We start from the raw sequence: 25,846 nt of genomic DNA on the forward strand, positions 1-25,846 counted from the left end.
AGACAAAAAATACAATATAATCTCACTAATCCGGTAATTAAAATCACGTTATTCCAGCAACCCGGCGATGTCTAAAGGTTTGATAAACTAACGCATAAAGTTATCAAAGACCATTTGGAAAAAAAAAAACAAAACAAAAATATATCGTATTATTTTTAAATAAATCAGATTTAAATATTAATACGCTATTTTTTAACACATTTAAACTTCTTACTCTTACTGCATGGATTTTTTGCTGTTAAAATGTGTATTTTATAAAGCATTGATATAATATTAATATTTCTTATTTGTTTGCCATCCGACTTGTAAAAGAATCATTAGAGTACCAAAAGCGTAGTATATTATTACCATGTGTAAAATAGTTCGTTTCAATATTTTTTAAGTAAAGATAATTAATAGAGTACTATTCCAGAACTTATAGCACTTATAGCAAGAATATATTCATAAAAAAAGTAAAACTCGATCTCAAATAATGAATCTGAACTAAACTACAGATGTTTGAGATGTACCTATCTATATACTGATGTATTTCAGGTATAAGTTCATTTAGACCATTTTTATACATATTGTACATGAAATAATACGAGCGGAACATTGCCTTCAAAGCATCCACTTTCTATGTAGTACTTTCACAGTAAACAAAATAAAATATTCAAAGGGATAGATTGTAGTTTTTGACGCAGCTTCGTTTGTGTTAAAATTTGTTCGCAAGTTATCGTTGCCTTTATTGCTTTTTGAACGTTTAAAAAATATTATACACGAGAGAAAATATTCAACGAATGTAAATTAGTAAATTTAGGTATTCGATCGAATACCTAAGGAAGAAGCAAAGAAATAACGAAAAATCAACAACAGCACCAGTTAAAATATATAAATTTAATGTTTCTATAGATTGTATCATCGGTAATTTGACAAGTTCATTCAATGCAGCGAAATAAATAAATAATACATTCAGTTTCATGTGCTTATTCCTGAAAGAAAATCAAGAAAAACAGTCTCTAATCTATTCCAAAAATATTATTTTTAAATGTCATTTTTAGTAAAATCTTATTGGAATACATTTTCACCAGTAGATATATATTTTTACCAGTGAAAATATAAATTATCCGGCAGGTGATATCTACATGTAATATAATCTATAATATAGTAATATAATCTATAAATTAGCCACGTACGAGATAATAACCTATAATTTTAAGAAACAATAAAAAAGTATATTATATAAAAGCCACTTTTTTATATTTGTGTTTTACGTCTAAATTTTCACTTCTATCACTTATTACAATTGTAGTAATATAATCTATAAATTAGCCACGTACGAGATAATAACCTATAATTTTAAGAAACAATAAAAAAGTATATTATATAAAAGCCACTTTTTTATATTTGTGTTTTACGTCTAAATTTTCACTTCTATCACTTATTACAATTGTAGAATATTTTTGTGACAAAACTACTATACTCTTCTAAATGTAATATAATCTATAAATTAGCCACGTACGAGATAATAACCTATAATTTTAAGAAACAATAAAAAAGTATATTATATAAAAGCCACTTTTTTATATTTGTGTTTTACGTCTAAATTTTCACTTCTATCACTTATTACAATTGTAGTAATATAATCTATAAATTAGCCACGTACGAGATAATAACCTATAATTTTAAGAAACAATAAAAAAGTATATTATATAAAAGCCACTTTTTTATATTTGTGTTTTACGTCTAAATTTTCACTTCTATCACTTATTACAATTGTAGAATATTTTTGTGACAAAACTACTATACTCTTCTAAATGTACCTTTGTAACCAGCAATATTTAAGCAAGTACCGTCAACCACAGAGCAACAAAAGACAGTTACCTCAAATGGGGATCATGGCAGGCAATGGGTTAAGTTTAGAATTAACCTTCTGTTTTTTACCTTATTCTCATTTTGTAGAGACAGAGTTGTTTTAGTTATATTTGTGCATTCTTTTAAATATGTCCTAATATCATATTAAAATACAATCATAAAATATAAAAATATAATTTTATTTCGTTCAAATTTGTACAACGTTAAAATGCAGTTTGAAATGACTTGAAAAATAACTAATAATTTACTTTATAATATTATATTCAAGGTAAAAAATCATCAAGTATTAAATAAATCAGTATGTATACATATGGATTTTATAAGAAGATTAACTTAATAATTGTTGTAGTTTCCATTTTCACCATTGTAATAATTTGGTGGAGGGGGTGGTCCTCTTGGTGGTAACGGAGGACGTCCAAATCCTGGAGGCGGTGGTCGCCATGGTGGCGGAGGTCTAGCGCCAGGCGGAGGAGGTGGTCCAAATCCGCCAGGTCCGCCGTATGGTCCTCCGCTCGGAAAACCACTCGATCCGCCTTGCCACATCATTCTTGGCGGTGGCGGAGGAGGTAAAGGTGGACCTCCAGGCGGTGGAGGCGGTCCCATTCCTGCGCCTCCAGGTGGTGCACTAGGTGGAGCCGGTATTGAACTATTTGAGTTTTGTTGTTGCATGCCAGGAATCCGAGTTGATGACATTCCAGGAGGTGCTGGCATGCCAGGAGGAGCTGGAGGAAGACCCATCGGAGGTAGAGGCGGCGGAGGAATACCGGCAGGCGGGAACGGACTAGGCGTCGGTGGAGGTAAAGGCGGACCGGGCGTTGAGGGCGGCGGAGGCGGAACCATAAGACCCATCGGGGGAGGCATCATCGGCATCACAGTCGGAGGCGCATCGGCGAACAACTGATGAGGTCGATCAGCGTGAGACAGTGGGTTTTGAGCAGCCAATAACCTACAACACAAATTCATCCATCAATATAATATTCAACAAGTAATAAATTAATATAAATTACCTCTCGGCAGCAGAACCGTGCCGTTCCCCTTTGACGTCTTTCTTGAAAGCATACGATACAGATATCGGTCGATTGCAAAGATACTGACTGTTCATCGCTTCGATAGCGGCATCACTAGCATCAAACGAAGCGAAATTTATGAAGGCAAACGCTTTCGAATTGCCAGTTTCGACATCTCTCATCACTTTCGGAGTTTGTAAAATCACACCAAAAGCTGAGAACGTATCGTAAAGTAACTTTTCGTCGACTTCCGGATCTAAATTGCCTATGAAAATATTAGCTCCGACGTCCAGGTTCTTTTGATGCGCCGATACTTTATTTACTCTTATAGGTTTGCCGTATAATTTTATCATATTCATGATTTTAATTCCATAATCTGCATCGTCCTCTCCGAGAAATTCAACAAAGCCATATCCTTGGTGCATTTGTGTCACCCTATCTTTTGGCATGTGCACATTGACTAAAAAATGATGTCATATATTAAAAATAGTAATAAAAATATATGTGTTTGAAGTAAAATAAGTTTACTACACTACTTTGTGTAAGTACAGAAAGCTATACCCTATGTAGATTCTGGGCTGGTCTTTTCATAAGTGCATTATTGCAATGAAATACATTGCAAGAATTGTCAAAACACAGCAATTAAGCAAAAAATAAAGTTTACAAAGACCAATTGAACATCCACATGACTAAACAGAAAAATAAACTATTTATGGTACAGAGGAAGATAATCAAAAAAATTTATAAAAAAATATTAAGAACAGTAGACAATATTAAGTAATTTATTTACTTTAATTTTGGCTTGAATTTTTTTTAAATTGAATATGAATTTAGCCAAATCTTGACAAAACCTTGATATCATTCTAGATTCATAGGATTTTGTTTTTATTGGATAAATTAAAGTTTTTATTTATTTATAAACACGATAGACCTGGGTTCGAATCCCATATGAACCCTAGTGTTTTTCAATTTCTATCTCGTCTGAAAAAAATAACACCTTACTGATTATACTGTAATGTTTGAAACAAAAGGTATTAACCTCAATTACCTTGGAAGAAAACTTTCATCAATAATGAAACAAACTTAAATTGACATTTTTTCGACGACACACATATTTTACAGTAGCAACTTACCAACTGGTCCAGCTTGGACAAATAGTTGCCACATAAGACTTTCCGTGACTTTATCATCAAGACCGCCGACGTATATTGTGGCATCTGGAATTGACATACAAAAATTAGGAATTGACACATAACCTCTTAGAGACTAGCAAAATACTATTTTGTAACAAGATACTGCATGCTACGACTTCTAATGAAATTAAATAATGCTATTTATACTACATTGAATCCATAAAACTATTAATTATTGTACTGTTTGTGTTATTTGAGCGGCTTATAGGTTAGAATCTAATGTTACAGAAAAATGTATTAAAAAACACTTTCAGAACAAAATAATCCTATAGATGTATTATTGTCAAACATATAGTTGCTTTTTATATGTTTCAAACTGTATAATATGTGTTATTAACATAATAAAATCACCTTGATTTCTCTCAGCTATCGGTCCCGCCGCCATTTCTGACGCGACGTAATGTTGCCAGACTGCAACAAATGACAGAATAATAATATTTCCTTCAAAAATAAATTGTAAAAATACACTTTATGTGTACTTTATGAGTACACATATTTCAATATATATAAATATTATCTGTTTGTATATAATGAAGATGTGATAACTAGTTTACGCGAGTGGCTAAAATTATTTAAATTTGTAGAGCTTGTTTTTAAATTCTACTACTAAAAATAATAATATAAATGTTATAGAAACATTTTTTCGTAATAACTTTAAGTCTAAATTACTTTAAACATTCTCTAAAACAAAATTAAACAACGAGATAAGGCAAAAGAATTATGCATCAAGCACATTTAATAAATTTATCTATTAATGGTAAAAAAAAATAGAAACATAAAATTTATTTCTTTGTTTTCTAATTTATTCATCAAAGCATTTGGTTAAATTATATCGAATCACAGTAAAATAACAAGTTACATACAAACCTAAAGGTATTTGACACGCTTCTTAGTGAAATAGTTTGCCGGGTGTAAAATTTTATTACATATTTATGAAAACTATGCAATCCGAAAGCATACAAAATTGCATATTAATAAATTAGTATGTTATTTATAATGCTTAACTTACTTCCAAATATATTCAGCAAAGTTTATCTTTTAGATGTTCATCAAAGTGTAAAATTTAATATGAGAAATATGTATTTTACTGTATTTTAATATTTTAATTTTGGCTCATTTGTGAACAGCAAAAGATTTTCTTTTACGAAAAACATAACTACGACGCATTAGTGAGATTTTTAGTAATTGGTCATTTATTGAATCATTTTTCAATGATTTATACTATATTTTGAATTATATTTACCACTCGTTCGAGATTCTTAAATAAGTATAATATGGCCGTATCGCCCACCAATAAATCAATTATATCGATTTTGTGTGATTTAGTTAGGAAATCACTTATACATATTGTTAGGGTTCTAAAATTAAGCCATAGGGAACATCAGTAGATCATTTGTCAAATTCCAGATCAGCAGTCTAAAATTTCACAAATAGTTTCCACTTTTAATTCGAAGTAGTCTTTAGTGCCAAAATAAATTAATTAATTACCTAGGATATTAAAAAGCTTAGTCTATTTAAATTATATAAATGATGATAAAACATCAGTTTTCAAATCAGTTAAAAAAAATCAAATTTAAGGATATCACTGAATTTTTTTATATACCGAACATTTGATGTATTTTATTATTTATAAAAAATAATATCAGTTGGATGGCTGCCTTTGGACGTTTTGCTGTAGCCGATCCTTTCGATGACTTTTTCGTACATTTATGGTGGTATCTAAGCTATAACTTGCCGGATGTTGGTTTTTATGTGCTATAATGTTTCGGGTTTGTCGGTGTAGACATGACTCTTATCGTATTCCCACAAAAATAACCCAACAGCATTAATCGCATGATCTTGGCGGCCAATTGATGTCAAAATGTGAAATATTGCAACCTGGGAACTTTTCACGCAACACATCCAATGTTGCGCTCGATGTGTGGCAAGTTGCGCCATTTTGTTCGAACCAGATATCTACAACATCAATACCTTCGATTTCTCGCCAAAAATAATAGGTTATCATGCGCCTATAGCGCTCATCGTTGACTGTTATAGTCCGACCTTCATCGTTTTTAAAAAAGTAAGGCCCAGTGATGCTTTCTCTGATAATATTTATTTAGTATCACAACGTGATTGCTCTTAAAAATAATTTATTTTAATGCGAAATTAAATAATAAAAGATTTTTTCGCTTTAGTCGGTACACATGGTCACCTTAATTACGATACATTAAGAAAATCTGTCAAGTCATGGTAGTAAGATTCCTAATAAATATATAAAACTATTATATTGCTGGTGTGGTAATTCTACTCGATAGTTATTTTGTACTGAATACGATGATATTCAGTATTTTAGTGTTCATTTAAAGGTGGTGAATAGTTCTCTATTAAAAAAACGTAAAGAGAAGTAATTTATATTTTTTAGAAAATTGTAAAAATAACGCGTAAAAGATTTATTTAATTAATGCATATAATTTTTTTAAGTAAATATATTTAAAATTTAAAAATATAAAAGATATTAAAGTTACACGCGTAAGATGATCGAAACCATAGACAAGTCGCGCATGGCCAGCAGGTAGAGCGCTCAGACCGCTGCGTGTAAAAAAAGGCGCTCGGTGTCGGTATTTGGTGGCGCGGGTCGATGATGTGACGGCTCGGCCCCATGCGCGGCCTCGTGCAGATGGGGCTGCGCGCGTTCCTGCTGCTCGCGCACAAGATCTGGAGCTTCTGCTGTTACATGTGCCGCAAGCAGTTCCGCGCGGTGAGTTCTCTCTCCCTCTCTCTCCACCTCGACGTCCCCGCGGCGACACCCCGTGCCCCGTTTTTATTTTTATTTTCATTTTCATTTTCATTTATATTTACGTAACGAGCCGGCTGCCAAATCGAACGTCACGCCGCCTTTTCGCCCGCCCTGCCAAAACGGTTTTTGGTTATTGCTCATCGCTCATAGAAATGTCGATCGGCCATTTTCGTTTTACCATTACATTTTCAATGACGTCACAGAATCTGCGATTAAGTGATTGTGTATCGATTGTATTATCGTCCCATCGAATTTTCGGTACGTCATTTATTAGCCCTCATTCGGACTTTTTTTATCTCTTCATTTCTATACCACACACTGATATTTTTTCTTCGAATATTTCCTTAAAATGATCCACAGACTTGATCTTATTCATTTGCAATTAGACTTCAAACTTCTATAAATATTTATGCACTACAACATTAAATCATGCATGAAAATGACATTACAATCCGGATACGTCACTGATTTGAAGAATCTGGTGTTTCAAGCAGTTTTATGTACTAATCCCATTGTATCTCTGACAATGTATTATACAAACTTTTTCGAGACGTGAATAGAAAATACACCGCACCATAATTTGTGGTTATATCTTCAAGTCAAGATAAAGAGAAGAACGAAGATGCAAGGATGAATTATATCGATTATGTATTATCGTTAGATCGTTATCGATTGCACAATATTATACAAATATGATAAGTCCATACATAATAAGGTGTGGTTAACGTTTCAATACCATTGTCACGCCAAACCAATACATATGCTGCTAAATACACTCCATGAAAGAGGGTGGATCTCTCCTTCGGTGCAACCAGTCAAAATAAAGCTGCAAATGATTCTAAAAAAGCTGTTGAATATATCATGTCACAATGTCTTTTGCGAACATACCAAACACCTCAATTCGAACAGCGCTTAATAAACATACATCTCATTATGAAGCTTGACTTTCAGTACTTTTCGGTCATTATTTTTATCCATAATTACGTTAAATATACAAATACAAAAGAACACACTTTAAAACTTGTCTACAAAAAGCCACCATACTTTTCTTATTTAGTCAGAATACGGTTGTGGTCAGAATTTATTATATTAACATTGTTATCGGCGAGGAACGGAATTTTCAATTTTTAAAAGCCCATACATAAACTTCGAGCATCGTAATATTCCGTATAAACTATCACTATGATGTTGCGTAAAACTTTTTTACGTCAACATATTTTCGTAATAAAAATGTATAAATAATAATAATTTAATTTTAAGTCAATAAAATAATAAAAAAAGATTTAAATCTGATTTAAACTAAAGTCGCTGCAATTATTTTAGTGAAACACTAAAAATTCTCATACACGCAAAAATCGCCTGTGTTTCGTAATACCGATCGCGCGCTACCGGCTCGCAGATTAAGTGTTATAAGGTCAGAATACATTAACCAGAATAAATATTAGATGATCAGAATTTATGTCAATTAGTCGGAATTTATTTTAAATAGTTAGAATTTAAATTGGAATGGTCAGAATCATTTTTTTCAGTTGGCAATAATGTTATCGTATAGTGTTGTTATTGCTGTACCACTGAAGATTGATACAACTGGTCGATCCGTCATTTTCATGTCAGCAGTTCATTATTATTATCATTATCAAGATGTTTTAGGGCCAACTTGCTTTGTTGTCAACACAACAAGCTAAGAATGCTTTGTCATTATTCATTCGTCGCTCTGAATAGCTTCGCATCCTACATACGACTAAATATATTCGTTGAGAGTTATTCATGGGGTGTTCACTTCTGACCAACGCTCGCTCGCACTTAACCTGTACAACAGCTCAGGTGCGAGCGATATATTTTATAAAATATTTCTAAAATGAATAATTTATTACCGATTTATATTTTTAAATGTTATATTTTTTAATTCACATTTTCGTCCTATATTTTTATTCCGACCATATGCTATTTTTATCCAACTATTTGATATTTATTCTGACCCTAAATAATATATTTATGACCAGAAATTCTTTTATTCTGACTCAAAGTTGATTTAAATATTGACCATCTAATTTGTAGCCATTAACCCTTTCACTGCGGCTGATATTTTTGCGCTACATTTCGAAATTTATTTATATGTGGGGGCACCTATTCATGCCATATTTTTTTTAAATATTATGGTTCAATAAATTCAAGTGATTTAAATTACCATATTATCAGGCTCAAAGGTTTATGGCACCTTTAGGTGCCCAATGAGTACTGGCGATTTTCTTGATGTCTTCTACAGAAGCCATCCGTGATGAAAGGGTTAATAAGACGCATTAAAAACAGATGTTCAAAACACAGCTGGATACAAGTTTCAACGAAAAACGCTTCATAAACATGCCAATATTTTTAACAAAAGCAATTAAAAATATATTGTATTATAACATATACTTTTTAAATCACATATCTAAATTTAAAAATAAGTTTTATTAGAAGTTTCACATATGGAATGTGCAAGGTTCTGATTACGTATTGGATGCACTAAAATATCGCAGACAAGTTGCAACTTGCTTAGTGGAATCGAATGTTTAGTTTAGTGGCAGCAGCTCGTAATACACGATACCCTTTCAATTGCACCAGATGCACGACATAATATTTGGTTGCATCTTTTGCGATGGTCTGTAGTGGTTCATCCTGATCTTTACGACTAACATAATACTGAATCCATTTTTCATTGCCAGTGATAAAGTAAAATAAAAATTCGTGTTTATTACGTTTGCGTAACGAATTATTAAAAATTGGTAACAGTACAATCACAATCCACTAGATATTGGTGTACAAATTTTTATAAATACCACAAATGTCTATTCACAACCAAGTCAAATTTTATCGTTCAATGCGAAGTGCAGGGAAGAGGTTCTTTTCCATCCCGATGATGAAGAGATCTTGCATATAAGTCAGGACTCATCTTCAGATACTTTGCTCAAAGTGTAAGTTTAAGTATGAATTGAGCACAATGATATGATCTTAAGATAACATTTCGGAGAGCAGCTAAGAGTTATTCAAAATTTAACTAATTGCGGCAGAATAATTATCCCATTAAGATTAAAGAATCTATTGTCATTTTACTGAAGAGTGACTGCAGATAAAACTATCGAATATATTTTGTTTTGGGGTCATTAAAATTCAAGTGTCTTCGCTTTAAGAACAAATTTAAGAATGACATTACCAAAGAGAGAATTTCATGCAAACAATCTGGAGAACAACTTCCAACCACTTTCAAGACAGACAGTTAATGTATATATAAAACAACATAACTTCATAATTATAATAAATTTATAAATAACAAGAAAAGCGTCTGGATTTTATCACTGGACAAATTTTAATTGAACATCTGTTAAAAACAGTCGCAAAGCTTACACATTTGTATAATGCTGCTTTTGTGTTTATGTGTATGCAAGATAGTTAAGTGATTATGATACCAAACAAAAAACCTCATTGTTTATTAGCATAGATTACTTATAATTTGTACTTAAGAAAATATAGCAGATGGTTATTTTAGAATAGCAAAAAGACACATATACATCCCTAAAATTGGTATGGGCAGAGTACCTCAAGTAGTGTGCTGAGACCGATACTCTACCTGAATAGTGACTACGTTTGTAGATGATATAGTTATTCTCTCAACTGAGAAAACAGTAGAAGAATCTACAATAAATCGCAATTCGCTATTGGCAACGTTGACAAGTGGATCAAGATTAAATGAAACTAAATCTGAACATTTCAACTTTACAAATAGAAGATTTGTTCTAGTTCATCGGAAGACTGATTTATGATTTACCAATCTGGACATATGATATCTAGTTATAGGTATGTTCAAGAAATATGTATTCTGAAACCATGTAGAAATTCCAGAATAAAATATTTCATTGTGTAGTGAAGGCACTGGATATTATGGAACGGATTGACTCCATCTGGACTTGAAAATGAAGATCGCCAAAGAACGAAACAGGTGTGCGGGCATAAACTGCATCTGCTTCAGCATAGGAATATTAAGGCATCGATATTACTAAATGTTATTGGCAACACAAGATGGCGGCATAGGATTCAACTAGCCTTTTCGTGATAATTATGTGACATATGTGAGAAAAGTGATAATCATACAGATTTATTTTTATAAAATCATCAGAAACACTCTCATGTGACACGACTTACAAAAAAGTGTGACCCTTTTACCTAAAAACTAAATGTCGCGTAAAAATCTTTATTTTTGCAAAACACTGAATGAAACTTTAAAACATTCATCGACAATCCCACTTGTTTAGGGCACGGGGTCACAGATGTGAATTTTAATGTATATCTGTTTTGTTTGTTAAAAGTCTTATATATGACATTCATTAAATTGTGATCTCCAGTTTGTGTTTCAAACAAATCTGTTCTATTTAAATTTAATAATAGTTTTTGTATCATGACCAATCATTTCTGTACAAATTGATCGATAAATCTGTATTTCTAAGATTGAACGGAACAATATGAACTTACATTTTCTGGAGGTTTTCTAGGTTGAAGATTTTTTGAGGAACCTTTCAATGAGATGGAATTTATCCCAATCAGTATGGAGTTTATTTTGGTACGGCGTTCAAAGTGTATGTAATAAATCTTATAAATTTTCCAGTAATTAAGTTATAACCCGAAGCTTTATAGGTATTCTCTCAATAATGGAGAATACCTCTTAAATACTAACATTCTTGATAGCAATATCATTCGATAAGGCGGTTTTTTTTAGCTAGTCATAGATTTTTTATACTAAATTCTCAGAATTTAGTAGGAAAGTGAAAAAACTTTCGATCGCCGAATCTTATATGTATTCAGGTTGAGAAGTTTTCTGATTATTATTATAAAAACACAGATCCCTGTAAAAGACTCTGAAGTTAATCGTGAGTGAAATAAAGAATAATTTATTAATGTTTTTATTTTTAATTATAATATTTATTTGTTTATATTTTTTAACATAAGTAATAGTTTAATTTTATGCTGATCTATTTATATAATAACATACTGTCTGATTAAAAAATACATATTATAATTATTGGTAATGCAAAATTATGCTTACTAATTTAACTTCATATGAAAAGCAAAGTAAATGACTATAATGAAACATGTTGCTTTGCATAATTTAATGCATTTGAATGCGTTTTTACAATAATATGATTATAGTAGTTCTTGAATAATATATTTTATTAATGTTACAAATGTAGGTGACAGATATTAAGCCATTGTTATTTTAAAAAGTCATCATATTTATCCTTAATGACGTTGGTTCATTAATTATATAGCTTCAATAAACTTGTTACGTCTTTATTGATAACACACTCTTAATAAAAAATACTATATAATATTTATAGATAATAAGAACAATATTTATAAATATATTTATAGATAAACTAAGAATGTATGTTTTTTGAAGAGAATTTTAATTTCATTTTTAACACTCAGGTCGCCCAGCATCAATCAGTCAAATATGAAGTGTATCCTCTTTCGCCGGTGTCTCGACACAGGCTAAGTACGTATTCATCACAAAACAAAAATATTATATAAAAAAAATACAATAATCGTTTATAAAATCACTTTTCTTTCAGGTTTAGTGAAAAGAAAGATGCTAGTGTTGGATTTGGACGAGACGCTCATACATTCGCAGCACGATGCCATGCAGTGTACGGTAAAGCCGGGAACCCCGCCCGACTTTATACTGAAAGTCACAATCGACAAGCATCCGGTCAGATTCTTTGTGCACAAGAGGCCACATGTCGATTATTTCTTAGACACTGTAAGTCATCATTTCACTATGCAAATATTTGTAGTGTCAATAAATATCCACTCGTTATCTGCTATTTATATCGACTTTGAAGCAGAAATAATATCATATCGCTCTTATGTGTTTATTTAATTTATCCATCTGTGCTTATCTGATTGTAAATATTTTTGTTTGTGATAAACACATCTCAAAAGATTAAAGTACAAAACTGGATTTTTTTTCATTTACTATAAATTAATTCAATATCTTATTTGCTTCTAGATATTTGTACAAAATGTTATAATTCTTTTTCTAATTTACTTTGATAAAGATAATTGTCTATTTTATTTCTGGCAAGCTGTCAATAACTGGCACTATCCAAGTACATAATGGAAATCTACCGATTGCATAATATTATTAAAATAAACAGATTTTATTAAAAACAAATACATAAAGTATTAAGCAATATTCATATCACAAATATTTTGATACATTTTCAAAAAAATGTCAATTATGTATTTTTGGGAACAATCAATTTCCTACTACTTCTCTCCCAACGCTTTGTCAAATAGTTAAGTCAATTCGGATTTCTGACTGCACCAGCTGTTGCGAATTATCTTCTCTTCTAATACACGTCCATAGAATAGGAGCAGCATCCTCGTGTATTTGCCATATTCATCGATGTTATCAAATTAAAAATAAATTGCGTTCTTCCGTGTTCAGGTTTCACAGTGGTATGACTTAGTCGTGTTTACCGCTTCCATGGAAATATACGGTGCTGCCGTGGCAGATAAACTTGACGACGGGAGGGGCGTTCTCAAACAACGTTACTATAGGTAATATTGTTTATTTCGTTACAATAAATACTAAAACATCGAGAACAATAATTATTGCTTAATTTATTTCCAGACAACACTGTACTCCGGATCAGGGTACATATACAAAAGACTTGTCCAGTATATGTGACGATCTCAACAGAATATTCATACTTGACAATTCCCCTGGTGCATATAGGAGCTTTCCAGGTAAAATAAAATTATACAGTAATTACAATGAAATTTTTTATTATAATTCTGTTTTGCTCGTTTATAGATAACGCGATACCCATCAAGTCGTGGTTTTCGGATCCGATGGATATGGCATTATTAAATTTACTGCCAATGTTGGACGCGTTGCGTTTCACACACGATGTGCGCTCGGTGTTAAGTCGCAACCTACATCTACATCGTCTTTGGTAGCACACCCGAAACCCATCTACGTTGCAAAATAACAGTCTGATTCTTCTGCGTTAGGTTGGTGCATATTGTAATTTTTGTTAAGATTTTGATTTTTACACTAGAAGCAAATCAATTGTGCAATTTATCCTAAGCTATCCGCGGTACTCCCAAAATTTTTGAGGTATTTGCTTATTATAAATATATTTTCCCTAACTCCTTGTTCTCACCATTTCCATGACCACTAATTCCAAATATAACAATTTTTCTCTTGTTTTGTTGGGCACTTCTGTTCGATTGTAACTTTCTACTCGGCAATAATGTAAAAAAAACTGCAGTACTTTATATATGCAAAGAGTCTAATCTCTGCAACTGGTTTGTGCAAAATAAAGGTACCTAAAAAAATACCTTCAATTTTTGGATACCGTCTTATCAATATCAAACATTACAAATTACTAAAATTAAATTTTTCATATATCCTTTGTACTTTGCTTGATTCTCTCATACTACAATGGATATTCGGAAATTAAAGATACAAAATCTAGAAAATATTTCTAATGCCTTTTATTTTGTAATTGACTAGAAAACTGCTTTATTTTTTAACATCATAAAAATCTTGCTACTGCTCTCTTTTTTGGCACCCAATACATTCAGAGCTTCTGATGTCTACTATTTTGGTTACTGTTTTATGAAAAACAGTTCCTTTCAAACGATATTTTGTTTTAATTATTGAACGAGTTCATCAGTGAGTGTATGACCTTCCACTTTTTTCTTCATACTGGACACCACTTCTTGCTACTTCAAATTGCCTAGCAAAGTTTTGTTACTAACAAAATTCAAAAATTCGCTTCTATGTTTGCTAATTTTATATCTTTTTACATAAGTATTGAACCTCTTCAATAATTAATGAATGTATCATAAAACTAGTATAAATTAACTGAAAATTATCTGTATTTAAAACTTATAGAAAATATAATTAATTTGTAATATATAATTAAATTTAAAAAGTATTAATCTAATCCTTTATAGTCATTGTTGTATTTCAAAAAATCAGTGTGTTATTTATTATATAGCTCTACTATCAATATCAAATTTAAATTATTTTTACTTATATGTAAACATCTATGAGGAGAAAATTGAAAAATAATGTATAAATCAATTCAACTAACTTTAATACCAGTAATAAAATATTACATTTCTGACTTGCAGCTAGCTAATTTTCGATCTTAGGGTTTCTTATATAATTTCATGAATTTTGTAGCTTTATAAATTTTAGTAAACACTGATTGAGTCATAGTATATTTTAAGCTTATTTAAAAAATTGCAACAAAAAAATGATTTTTAACTTATTATTTTGCGACACTTTTAAAAAGTACTGCTAGCTCTAGAGCTCATACTAATAACTTATAAATATACTTACCAATTTAAATACTTTATTTTTATATATTTTACAGGAGAGCAGATACGGTAATGTTCCGGTTGGAAAATAGAACATTCTACTTCTGCTGCTGGAACCAACAGGCTACATAGAAGATCCATAACTACATAAACAGATATATTTGTATATCCAACATTACATACACGTATTGAAGAATCGAAAACGCGACATGTGGAATAGTGAATTTAAAACATAGTGAACAATATACATATTTAGCACTGGATGCTATCGTATAATTAAAAAAATAGTGAGTTACGGCGTATCAAAGAGGGTAAACATTATCTATATGGTTACGATCAAACTATACCATTTGATGGTTGAGCTTTATCATGTCTCTTGAATATAATAGCATTTTTTTCGAGTTTTAATAGTACAAAAGATATTTAATATAAACGTGTATAGTGTTTGCCCTCTTGTGATACAAATCGATACCTACTTATGATAATAAAAGTAAATAAAGTATTTCGCTAATTAGATTAATGGGAAAATCACCATGATTCGTACATTTTAGTATACTGAAAAAAATTAAAAGAGCTAATATGCGATCATTATTATTGTATACATATTATAAACATTGTTAATTATAAAATCAGTATGTATTCATCCATCCATAGGCGAATTTTTTAAATTTTATTATACAAAAAATGTTTCCGTTTATATTGGTGATTAAATGTTGATGGTTTTAAAAGATGTCGTTTTATTATTGATTTGTTGTTTTCTTTTATACGATGTGGATTCTAAATAATCGTCACATTCTATGTATTTAGATATGTTCCGATTATTTGTGTGGTCATTGTCAATATTGGACTGAATAATCTGTTTTTATACTTATTTTTCTTTTTTATGAAATTTAAGATCTTTTATCGCATTGTACATTTATATACTGATCCGCTCACTTTTTAATCAAGCAATTTTTGTTATTTGACACTCGCATGTTATAAATAAACTTTGGTGTATTATAGTAATCTAGCATTATTGAAAAAAATTTACGGACCATTTTTAAAACAAAGGACCTCTGAAAATCCATCCCAAAATTTGTATCATTATGAGTTCTTCGTTTTTTTTTTGTTAAAGAATCATACTTTTTTGGCACGTATTGGTGAAAGTCGTATCAGATGTAAATTATTCAAGTAGTCATAATTAAATGTGTTCGTTTATAATGCGAGATGTGAATTTGTAAATATGAAATAGTCAATCGACTAAAAAAAGTGAGGTAATATTTTTCTTTTATTATTATAATTTTTGTGTAATTTTTCTTACTCGATATGTTTAACTCTCGCGAACATGGTTCAATAGTTTTATTTTCAAAATTAGTGTTGTAAATCGATGTAATGAGACATTCGGATATTTGGCTTGACAATAAAATTTATTTGAATTAATTTTTGAAATTTGGTATGTCTCGTCATATCGCAAACTTAAATGAAACAAGTTCCTTACATGTTCATAATGATTTTTTTATGTTGATATTGATAAACTATGTTTGTAATTTTTTTATGTATTATTACTGTACATATAAAATTAAAATCAACAATAGATTTTGTTTATTATTATTAACTGTATAATATATGTATTATTATTTTTTTCATTTCTTTTTAAGTATATAGACAAGCTTCAAAATTGATGCGAAAGTTTACTTAAGGACTAAATGTATAAAAGACAACAATGTAATCGTTTATAGATTGTTATAAAAAACACTTTTCAAACATGGCACGTAAGATGAAAAAACAAAACATTTATAGGTCACATTATTTTTTTATATGAAAATTGTAGCTTTTTGGTTTAATCGACAGCGAGCTCAAGGTCACATTTGGACACTATCGGCGCATTGTAGAAAATTTACGTCGAGTTTTCTGCATCAGAAAACTATATACATATTCAGTTATTTATATACGATTTTCGAAAATATTTGATTAACATAAAAGTCTTTGGATCCTGTGCCTCCTGTTCCTGTTTTGTTTTCCCTCAAAAATTTCACTGTACAATTTGAAAAGAAGAACATATTTATGTGACGGAATCGTTGTACATACATATATTGAAGAAAAAATCAATAAAAATCGAGTATAAAATTGAAAAAAATTGTTTTATTTTTCATCATCACCACCACTTACATTTTATATTCATATACATATATATATATATAAAATAAAAACTTGAAATAGAAAAGAAACCTAACTGCACTAACATTTATTAATATTTGACTACGTCTTCTTTTTCACCTTTTAGTAACATAAAATCGACGGTTATGGTTTCATTGTGGAATTATGTACTGAAAAAAGATCAACGGTAATATGATAAATAAAATATATTATGGTAATGTTTCGTTTAATAATGTAAATAAATTAAAGAGGTAAAATTGCTATTTTAACACAACCTATTAATGGGCAAAATTATAACAATTAGGATTTATACTACTGTGAATTATCATTAAGCAAAATGAACTAAATACAATAAATTTGTCAATAATTATTTTAATTGTCTCATTTAAAATAAGAATAATTATTACACAATAAAAATATGACTACATAAGCATTAATAGATATCGTCAGCTTAATTCTAAACAAACAATTCATTATAAAGCAAAGTTCACATTCTTTCTCATTTGAATTCATACACATTCTTTTACTAAAATGTGAATTCCGATTGATAAAAATATTATTTTGTAACAAAAAACATAAATTTTGGATTAATATTTATTTTCATTCCGATTATGTGTATCCAAATACAAACTCTAGTTATGGTTGTTACTTTGCTGTTACGAACAACGATAGCCTTCTCATATGACATCATTATCTCTTTATTTTAATTCAATAATAATATTCCCCGACATCCAACGACTAAGAAAAGAGCATAATCAATCACCAGGAATATGGTAAATAGTTGTAGACATACAATCTATTCCTGTATATGAAAGAGTACGTTTTTGAAACAAATAAAAGGAGCTATGCTCAGTACTAATCGTTCAAGGTATCAAATGCACACACATAGCATTGCATTCATGCATTTGCTTCCACTATACAAATAGTGTTACCACCCAACAAAATTATATAAATAAGGAATGCATTTATGAAAATATTTGTTTGTAAGTCTTTCATAATTAAAAGCACTCAAGTCATATATTAAATTTGTAAACAATTAATATCATATTTTTAGCTTAAAGATCGAGTCCCTACTTCAGAAGTATCTCATCAATTAGTTTTTTCAGATCTCATATTTTTTATGATAATTATCATTTAATATTATCAAGTATAATATATAAAATGATGTTTCAGAGTTTGATATATTTTATAAACTAGATATTTAATTTAAAATAATGAGCTTTCAGTAAAAAATCAAAAAAATTCAGTAGGCTGGTCTAAGCCAAAACCTGCAGACTGTATGCCCAATATTTTTACACAAAGTTGTCGATAAATGGCCAACAAATAGGTAAAAATACATTCATTATAAAACATTTGTACCTTTCAAAAACTTTTGCATTTTTTTTATTGTAGTGTTACATTCACTATTTATTTTATCTTTCAAAGTCACATTGTAAAAAGTATGTGAGCAATAAACATTAAAATTAATGTTTGTACCCAACAAACAGTATTCATCCATACATTGTATTATGGCTTCAACTTTTGGAATTTAGCACAAAAAATACCTAAAAACATATATTTAAAAAAAACGTTTATTGCTTTAATTCATTGCTATTCTATTCTAGCTTTCAAGGTTAATAGCCAATTGTTTAAGGTTCATTATAACACTTTTTAGATATTAAAAAATCTTAAATGTACTTAAATGTTTCTAAACATTCTATTGCAAACGCGGGCTCTTCGAAATTTTATTTACCTGTATAATAATCTGATATCTGTTGAATATTTTTGATTATTTACGGAACTTAAAACATATCTTGTATGATGGACTACTATATCGTGTATTTATTTATTTCAGTTTGTTGATGATAAGCAAATGAATAAGGCAAAAACAATTTTACACGAGTTTTGGAAACCTTCTGACGCATGTGAAAAAAATTACAAATAATTGACTCAAGTGCATACATAAATCTCTTTAAACTTTTATAGATTCTTTCACACAATCTAAATACCATTTTGTGTAAAAAACATTAAATGACAAACGTGGTTGTAAGTAAGTTGACGATATTTTTAATAATTTTTTTTTCCATTAGCAATACTAACTATATAATATTGAGTATTTTACAACATTATAAACGAGATAAATAATATTATTAACATTATAATTAAATTTTGGGTAGCCATATAAAGTATATGTATATATATATATTTTCAACTTAAAAATAAAAAATGCAATATAACAACATTAAACGTGTTATATTAACCCTTAACCTGCCATTGACTGTCTTTTAAAAGATAATAAAATAAAAAATCGACACAATACTAAATAAATATTATATTGATGAGAAAAATACATAATAAATCAACATCACATCGTAATAGTTTCTATTTTTTTAATCAAGTTATTACAAAAAAAATAACAAAAATAAAATTACATCGTCAACGATCACTTATAATCATAATGGTCGAGCCGTAAAGACTGATAGGGTTATTTGTTACCATGTTATCCGGATAAGGGTTAATATATGTCACGCGCATTCAACTCAGGTACACTAAAAAATAAAAATAAAATATAATATATGAACAAAAAACTAATAAATTTAATATCATATAGAGTAAAGATTAATATTGATGAAAAAAGAATGAAACAAAGTTAATTGTTTTTGATTATTATTAAAGAGTTTCAGTTTGAAGTATAGTGGAACCTCGACTTAAGAGTATTTTGAGATATGAGCAAAAAAACGTATTGCATAACTTACAAAAAAACTATTATTAATTTAGGTAGTACGTATTTTCCATTTCAATGGGGAAAATCGATTTGACATAAGAATAATTTGAATTAGGAGCTCAGTCATGGAACGAATTAAACTCTTAAGTCAAGGCACCACTGTATAAGGAAAAATATGATTTAATATAAAATAAACAGTTATATGTTTATTGTATGATGTTAAGCAATATATTTAGCATATATTAAGAAGGAGTATATTTAAGAAATTTCTTTTAAAATGATGTATATAGGATAGCACAAAAACTTATCTAAAAAGCACACAAATTTGTTAGGAAAGAAATAATCGAAAATGTCAATTTTGAAAATATATCAGTCTGAATTTTGCATCGTTATTCTTTAGAATTATTCAAAACATTAATACCTTCCGATATAAATTTGTAATATATTAAATCCAATCCATTCCAAAATTTGCATAGTTGCATATTAGGACCCTGAATAAAATATCACGCACGTCCTGCGTGGATCAAATTTTTCATACATCAAAAATGAAACTAGTAAACCCTTATGAGTTTGTTTACGAAAGAAACAGTTACTATAAATTGCTTTGACATTTGTTCTCTCAAAATATTCACAGGTTTATATCATTAAATTTTAATCTCGGACTGCTAGTTAGTTAATATATATTTTTAAATCAGTCAAATAGTCATAAATATGTACATCGTCTTAAAAAATATGGAGTCATGACATAAAATCTGAACTGAAATTTGATCTGTTACATTTTCGACAATCCATATATTATGCTATGTATGCAAGAGTATTGGATTAAATAATAACTTTTTATTAATATTCACAAGAAAAAACATAAGGATATTATGAAAACATATAGCAAAAAATAATAACAATAGTGTGGTAAACAAAAAGCAAGATAAAACAATTTAAGTATCACGTCATAAACGACCTAAATAATTTTATCTTAACAAAAACAAAAAGCATAAGAGTAAATTATGTATTATAAAGAAAAAAAGCTCAACTACCAATGACAATGATGCTGCACACGACATGAAAATGAGTTCAAACCGATTCGCCTCACATTATCTCCAAGCTGCTATCGCTGTTTTTGGTGACAACTTCGCCCTCGCTACTGTGGGATCCTCCTTCTTCGGACTCGCTCCTGTCTCCCCGTACTCGCAGAATGTCATCATCATGCTCTTTCGGATCCTTTTCGTGGTCGCTGTGAGGCGGACTGGAATCGTTTCTAGCTTGCTGGCTTTGCAATTGCCATGCCGGAATCGATGGAGGTTCAGTTCTCAACGCCGGAAATTGATTTCTGAAAAGTATTTTATACATCTTCAAGTTTGTGGCACTCCCCGTTATTCTTGAAAAACTATTTCATAACACCAATCAATCCTGCAGCACTCAATTAATTATCTGCGATACAGATAGAGGCAAAGCTAGTAAAATGCCAACACACTCAGTCGCAACAATGTTGTGTTTAAAATGACCATGGATATTTTTAATTCCACTAAGAGTGAAGTTTATTCAGGGTGCAATATTTCTGTACAATCAAGCGGTTGTTTTAAAATATTTTATTTCTAAATACATAAATAATATCAATCAAGATTTGCCTTTTTCGACAGCGAATTGAAAAATATGTAGACAATAACAAAATAAATTTGAAACAGTCAAAATAATTCCAATTTTGTCGAATACGAAGACCGTATAGAGAAAATTAGATCTCATGGAAATGATCTATTATTTCTATTATAGATAAAAATAAATTAATATATAACAGGAAGCTATAACTAAAGATAATAATACAACTTTGACGCTTTGAAGTACGGCGCTTTAGGTGTTAATAATAGTAATCTGTTGAGTTACACATGAGCTCCTTTTTAGAACATTAACAGAAAGCCTGGATTATCATCTATGAGATTACGAAAAGCTAGGAAAATAAATTTGAATTATAATTGTAATAATTACTAATTTTAATCTACCAAAGAACAAAATTAGAAAGTAACACTGAATTCACAATGAATATGAATTAGTCATCTTTTTAAATTTGCCACAACTTTTGTGTTATAGCAATGGTTTTGAGGCAGACAGACTTATTGAGCTTCTAGGTAGAAAGTTATACCAGCGATGAAAGAAACTCCCAATAAATCACTAATAATCAGCTGATCTTCATTGTTTTGGCAAAAATACATTGTAGTTGTAAAATAAATCGCACTTAGGGGAAGGTACAAAATATTGCTCAACAGGACAAACTCTCGATTTGTTTTTTAATTTTATACTCTATTCTAGCTGAATTATTACAGATTTTTTTTATACCTAATATGTACGACTTAGCTTGATTTGAATTAATTATCTCCAATATTCATCCTAGAGATTACAAAAAGAAGACAATTTAAATGAGCAATATATTAAATAATGGTTCCATAAAACGAATTGTTTGTGCATTACAGTTAGACAGAACAGTGAACACCTTATGAATAACTATCGGCAATGAATTCTTTTTCGAAGATTTACCTTACATAAATGCACAAATTTTATTTTATTAAATATTAAAAAATACGTTTTATGGAACAAAGTATTTATTTAAATGCACATATCACTCAAAATAATTCAATGTTAAATAGCAACGTAATGAAAATCTAGATCTGAAAATAATAAAAGGTGAAATCTAATCTGTGATGATCTGTAGGAATTATAATTATTTAATAAATACTAATTCCAATTTCATAGACATGATAAAAATTTAAAAACACAAAAGTTCATATAGGATACGAACCCAAGTAATAGGGTATGAGTCACCATCTATACCGCTAGTTTATCGTACTGGTAAATACATTTTATTTGAATATGTATATAAGTTAGCATAACCTATTTATTACAAACGCTATAAAGATACGCACCTGTTGAGCAAAATCCCCTTGACGGAAGCAATATCAGATTTAAGGTTCTCTATTTGTCCACGAGTTACAGTGTTAGACGTTTGAATGTTATTGAGACGGTCGACTTCAGATCTGACGGTGATAATTTCTTGCTTCAAATCGTTCATCATTGTCTCGATCGACTTTTTTAAATCTACAATACGCTCTTCTGTAGATTTTCGTTTGGTTCGATTTCCAAACAGAAGCGATTCGATCCATTTCTAAATAATGATATATAATACGATATATAAAATCGATTAAAAATTATTATTAAATAATAAATATACCTTGTAGATCCAATACAGCGAATAACTAAGTCCTCCGAACAATAACACGTTCAGAAATATCTCTCTGAGCCACGCAACTCTGGAATGTTTAAACATAAACAGTTCGGAAGCCATCGGAACGGTGAACAAAGCGGCGCCTCGCTCGAAAGCCTTTTGGATCTCATTTTCGGTCAGTCCTTTCGAGCGGAGAAAGTTCTGCTTCTTCTCCAAAGAACTTCTCTGAATGTTTGGATTCGAGAGGAACTTGACGGCCGTCGATATCTAAAATAGATAATATACGATAAAATATATTCTTTCAAGTGTACTTTTATCAATATTACATGGTAAATCTCCATTGTTCGACGACTTTCAATCGAATGATAAAAACTGAGTATGAAATATGCATATTTTTATGTAAATTTCACAACGTTTGTGCAAAGCATGGTGGGCAAAGTTCGCGTTTTGAACGTGTGTTAATACTTAATGAAGCTCAACGTGAATTAATTTCTTTTCGATGCGAAATACGTAACAAAGTTTTACCGCATAGAGATCAACCTTAATATATTTTCGCGAACATTGAGGAAAACAAACAATTAAATCGACAATTTCGTTTTCCTAGTGTGTGCGGTTGTGTCAAAATACATAGACGTCATGTTTTTTTATGTGTCCATAATATATTAAAGTAGTTTTCGGTTCATAGGTCAAAATACAAAATCTAGAACGTGTAAAGTTAAAGCACTCACCAGATCCTCTCTCGGTGACACTTCGGGTGCATTAAAACTGGAAGACGCCATGGAATTAGAAGACTTTGGCCTTTGTATGAGATCAGTGTGAGCACATGACTCGGGAGACGTCCCCTTACTTGTCAGGCTTTAATTTTTATATATTAATTTTCTATTGGCCAAAACACATTGCTTAACGAGCATAAAAAATAATATGTTTAAAAAGATTATTTTTAGCTTTGTCTGACTAATAAATACGAATATAATAATAAAAATAGCTATTTATTATTAAAATTACCCGCTACAAGTAGTCTGAATTTATGTATTTTAAACGAAGAAGCAATGATCTGTATAATAAATTTTGCTAAGACCAAAAAATATAGCTACATAAATAAATATTTAAAAAAATCGATGTTTTTGACAATTTGAACGCGTTTATCATGTGTATTTATTGACGGCTGCCTGGTTTACAATGTTGCCAACATAAGAAACTCAAATTGCATCATTTTGTTCATTAGTTTAATGTAAAGCACGAAAAATATGAGTTTTAACTCTTAAATTAAGAATTACTGTATAGCATAATTTTGCTGTAGAAGAGTGAAAAGTTATTTTAATTTAGTAATTTAAATGTATGATTCAAGTAATTGTACACATTGCTTCGATAGTATACTGTCTAGTTTGTGTCCAAAATTAAATAAAAACTAAATTGTCAATATGATATTAAAATCTTTTATATATATATGTATTTTTCAAAGTCTATATGATCACATGTTTGCTCAATCTCCAATGGAAAACCATTTCATACAACTAATTAAAGTAATTTCTGAAAAATATTTAGATGTTAGAATACATTTTATAGAAAAACTTTAATAAATATCGAAAGTAATTATTATAATAGGTAATTTTGGAAAGATTATTATTATTTGTTAGATATTTACATGTAGCGTTTAAATCGTATCAATACTGACAAAAGTAGCTAACTACAGTTTTTATAAAATCGACACCTACAAAAAAATTGTTGTCAAACAATAGTCTTGATTTACTAGATATCAGCAGCCTGTTTTTTAAAAATCACTCAAGTAGATATTTAACAAAATCTCATACATATTTAAAATTGGTATATTTCAGTAATGAGTTTTTGCAGTTAATGATGTTTGTCAGTACATATTACAATATCTTACACCATAAATATTGTATGTTTATGATATAGGATATTGTAGTTTAGGAAGTTTGACAATTTTTTTTAGTTATTTTTGTCAATACTATTAAATCTTACGAATCTTATATAATAATATAGCGAAAATTAATTAATTTTGAGTTGTATTAAATTTTTAAATTTAAATTAAATATACCTTATTGATATTCTCAAACGAAATACGATAGTGCATCGGAAACTAGTATATAATTATATTTTGTTTACAGAATTTAATATTACGTATTTTGTAAGTCACATTTATATATTTTAATTTTAAAATATTTATAATAATGACAAAACTATTATGTATATTATTTTCTCTTAAAAAATTATATGTTTGATGTAAACAAGTACGGTCCTGTAAGTAATAATTCAGGCTTTAAACATCCAAGTCAAATTGGCGCTGCAAACGGTCTCAATTTTTATATGCGTATTTTTACGCAACGGCTGTTCTAGGTATTCTCTATTCTGTGATTTCGATTACAAGTACAAGATGACATTGTTAAGTCATTTTCACCAAAAAGTGGAGCTAGCAAATTTATGCTTTAAGCGAGCGCTTTTTTCCAACTGGCGGCCCGCGGGCCGCATATGGCCAGCGAAACTTTTTTTCGGCCCGCGATCTGTGCAATTTACAGCGAAATTTTCATCAAACATTGCGGAGCAAAACTTTGTCAGAATCAATATTTGACG

At 29.8% G+C, this 25,846-nt stretch overlaps 3 protein-coding genes across 11 annotated transcripts; 1 reads left to right on the forward strand and 2 right to left on the reverse strand.

The window, feature by feature from the left end:
* Positions 1–2,097: 2,097 nt before the first annotated feature.
* On the reverse strand, positions 2,098–4,484 carry LOC148237975 (splicing factor 3B subunit 4-like). 2 transcript variants are annotated; one of them, XM_088206014.1, is made up of 5 exons: positions 4,406–4,453; positions 3,910–4,078; positions 3,652–3,842; positions 2,862–3,550; positions 2,098–2,800 (listed from the first exon to the last, which is right to left on the reverse strand). In XM_088206014.1, exons 4-5 carry the CDS (start codon positions 3,308–3,310, stop codon positions 2,188–2,190), a joined length of 1,062 nt encoding a protein of 353 aa, XP_088062140.1. In that variant the 5' UTR covers positions 3,311–3,550; positions 3,652–3,842; positions 3,910–4,078; positions 4,406–4,453; the 3' UTR covers positions 2,098–2,187. The 2 variants fall into 2 exon arrangements, with proteins under 2 accessions (XP_088062140.1, XP_088062139.1); XM_088206013.1 differs by lacking the exon at positions 3,652–3,842 and having other exon boundaries at positions 2,862–3,321; positions 3,995–4,078; positions 4,406–4,484.
* A 2,135-nt stretch (positions 4,485–6,619) lies between these two features.
* Dd (CTD nuclear envelope phosphatase 1-like protein dullard) lies at positions 6,620–16,776 on the forward strand. 3 transcript variants are annotated; one of them, XM_088181637.1, is made up of 8 exons: positions 6,620–6,794; positions 11,351–11,443; positions 12,294–12,360; positions 12,437–12,624; positions 13,315–13,427; positions 13,501–13,616; positions 13,684–13,883; positions 15,260–16,776. In XM_088181637.1, the coding sequence occupies exons 2-7, from the start codon at positions 11,387–11,389 to the stop codon at positions 13,827–13,829; spliced, it is 687 nt and encodes a 228-aa protein (XP_088037763.1). In that variant the 5' UTR covers positions 6,620–6,794; positions 11,351–11,386; the 3' UTR covers positions 13,830–13,883; positions 15,260–16,776. The 3 variants fall into 3 exon arrangements, with proteins under 3 accessions (XP_088037763.1, XP_088037761.1, XP_088037762.1); XM_088181635.1 differs by having other exon boundaries at positions 11,360–11,443; XM_088181636.1 differs by lacking the exon at positions 11,351–11,443.
* A 528-nt stretch (positions 16,777–17,304) lies between these two features.
* Pex14 (peroxisomal biogenesis factor 14) lies at positions 17,305–24,161 on the reverse strand. 6 transcript variants are annotated; one of them, XR_015808911.1, is made up of 5 exons: positions 23,983–24,161; positions 23,261–23,521; positions 22,956–23,194; positions 21,078–21,370; positions 17,305–19,867 (listed from the first exon to the last, which is right to left on the reverse strand). XR_015808911.1 is itself a non-coding variant. In XM_088181633.1 (5 exons), the coding sequence occupies exons 1-5, from the start codon at positions 24,031–24,033 to the stop codon at positions 17,503–17,505; spliced, it is 795 nt and encodes a 264-aa protein (XP_088037759.1). In that variant the 5' UTR covers positions 24,034–24,156; the 3' UTR covers positions 17,305–17,502. The 6 variants fall into 6 exon arrangements, 3 of the variants coding, with proteins under 3 accessions (XP_088037759.1, XP_088037758.1, XP_088037760.1); XR_015808912.1 differs by having other exon boundaries at positions 17,305–17,509; positions 23,983–24,139; XM_088181633.1 differs by having other exon boundaries at positions 17,305–17,509; positions 21,134–21,370; positions 23,983–24,156.
* Positions 24,162–25,846: the final 1,685 nt, after the last annotated feature.

Source organism: Plectrocnemia conspersa, unplaced genomic scaffold (genome assembly GCF_051122295.1).
Source record: "Plectrocnemia conspersa isolate PC_06_02 unplaced genomic scaffold, ASM5112229v1 ptg000002l, whole genome shotgun sequence".
NCBI classification, from domain to species: Eukaryota; Metazoa; Arthropoda; class Insecta; order Trichoptera; family Polycentropodidae; genus Plectrocnemia; species Plectrocnemia conspersa.

Excerpts from the sequence above, each read along its gene's own strand:
- LOC148237975 (XM_088206013.1), bottom strand. The coding sequence starts at position 4,439 with ATGGCGGCGGGACCGATAGCTGAGAGAAATCAAG. Across the intron at positions 3,322-3,994 it reads TGTCCAAGCTGGACCAGTTG|TCAATGTGCACATGCCAAAA; the intron begins GTAAGTTGCTAC and ends ATCATTTTTTAG. Across the intron at positions 2,801-2,861 it reads CACGGTTCTGCTGCCGAGAG|GTTATTGGCTGCTCAAAACC; the intron begins GTAATTTATATT and ends TTTGTGTTGTAG.
- Pex14 (XM_088181632.1), bottom strand. The coding sequence starts at position 24,033 with ATGGCGTCTTCCAGTTTTAATGCACCCGAAGTGTCACCGAGAGAGGAT. Across the intron at positions 23,522-23,982 it reads TGTCACCGAGAGAGGATCTG|ATATCGACGGCCGTCAAGTT; the intron begins GTGAGTGCTTTA and ends TATCTATTTTAG. Across the intron at positions 23,195-23,260 it reads CGCTGTATTGGATCTACAAG|AAATGGATCGAATCGCTTCT; the intron begins GTATATTTATTA and ends ATCATTATTTAG.
- Dd (XM_088181635.1), top strand. The coding sequence starts at position 6,696 with ATGCGCGGCCTCGTGCAGATGGGGCTGCGCGCGTTCCTGCTGCTCGCG. Across the intron at positions 6,795-11,359 it reads GCCGCAAGCAGTTCCGCGCG|GTTGAAGATTTTTTGAGGAA; the intron begins GTGAGTTCTCTC and ends GAGGTTTTCTAG. Across the intron at positions 13,617-13,683 it reads TGCATATAGGAGCTTTCCAG|ATAACGCGATACCCATCAAG; the intron begins GTAAAATAAAAT and ends GCTCGTTTATAG.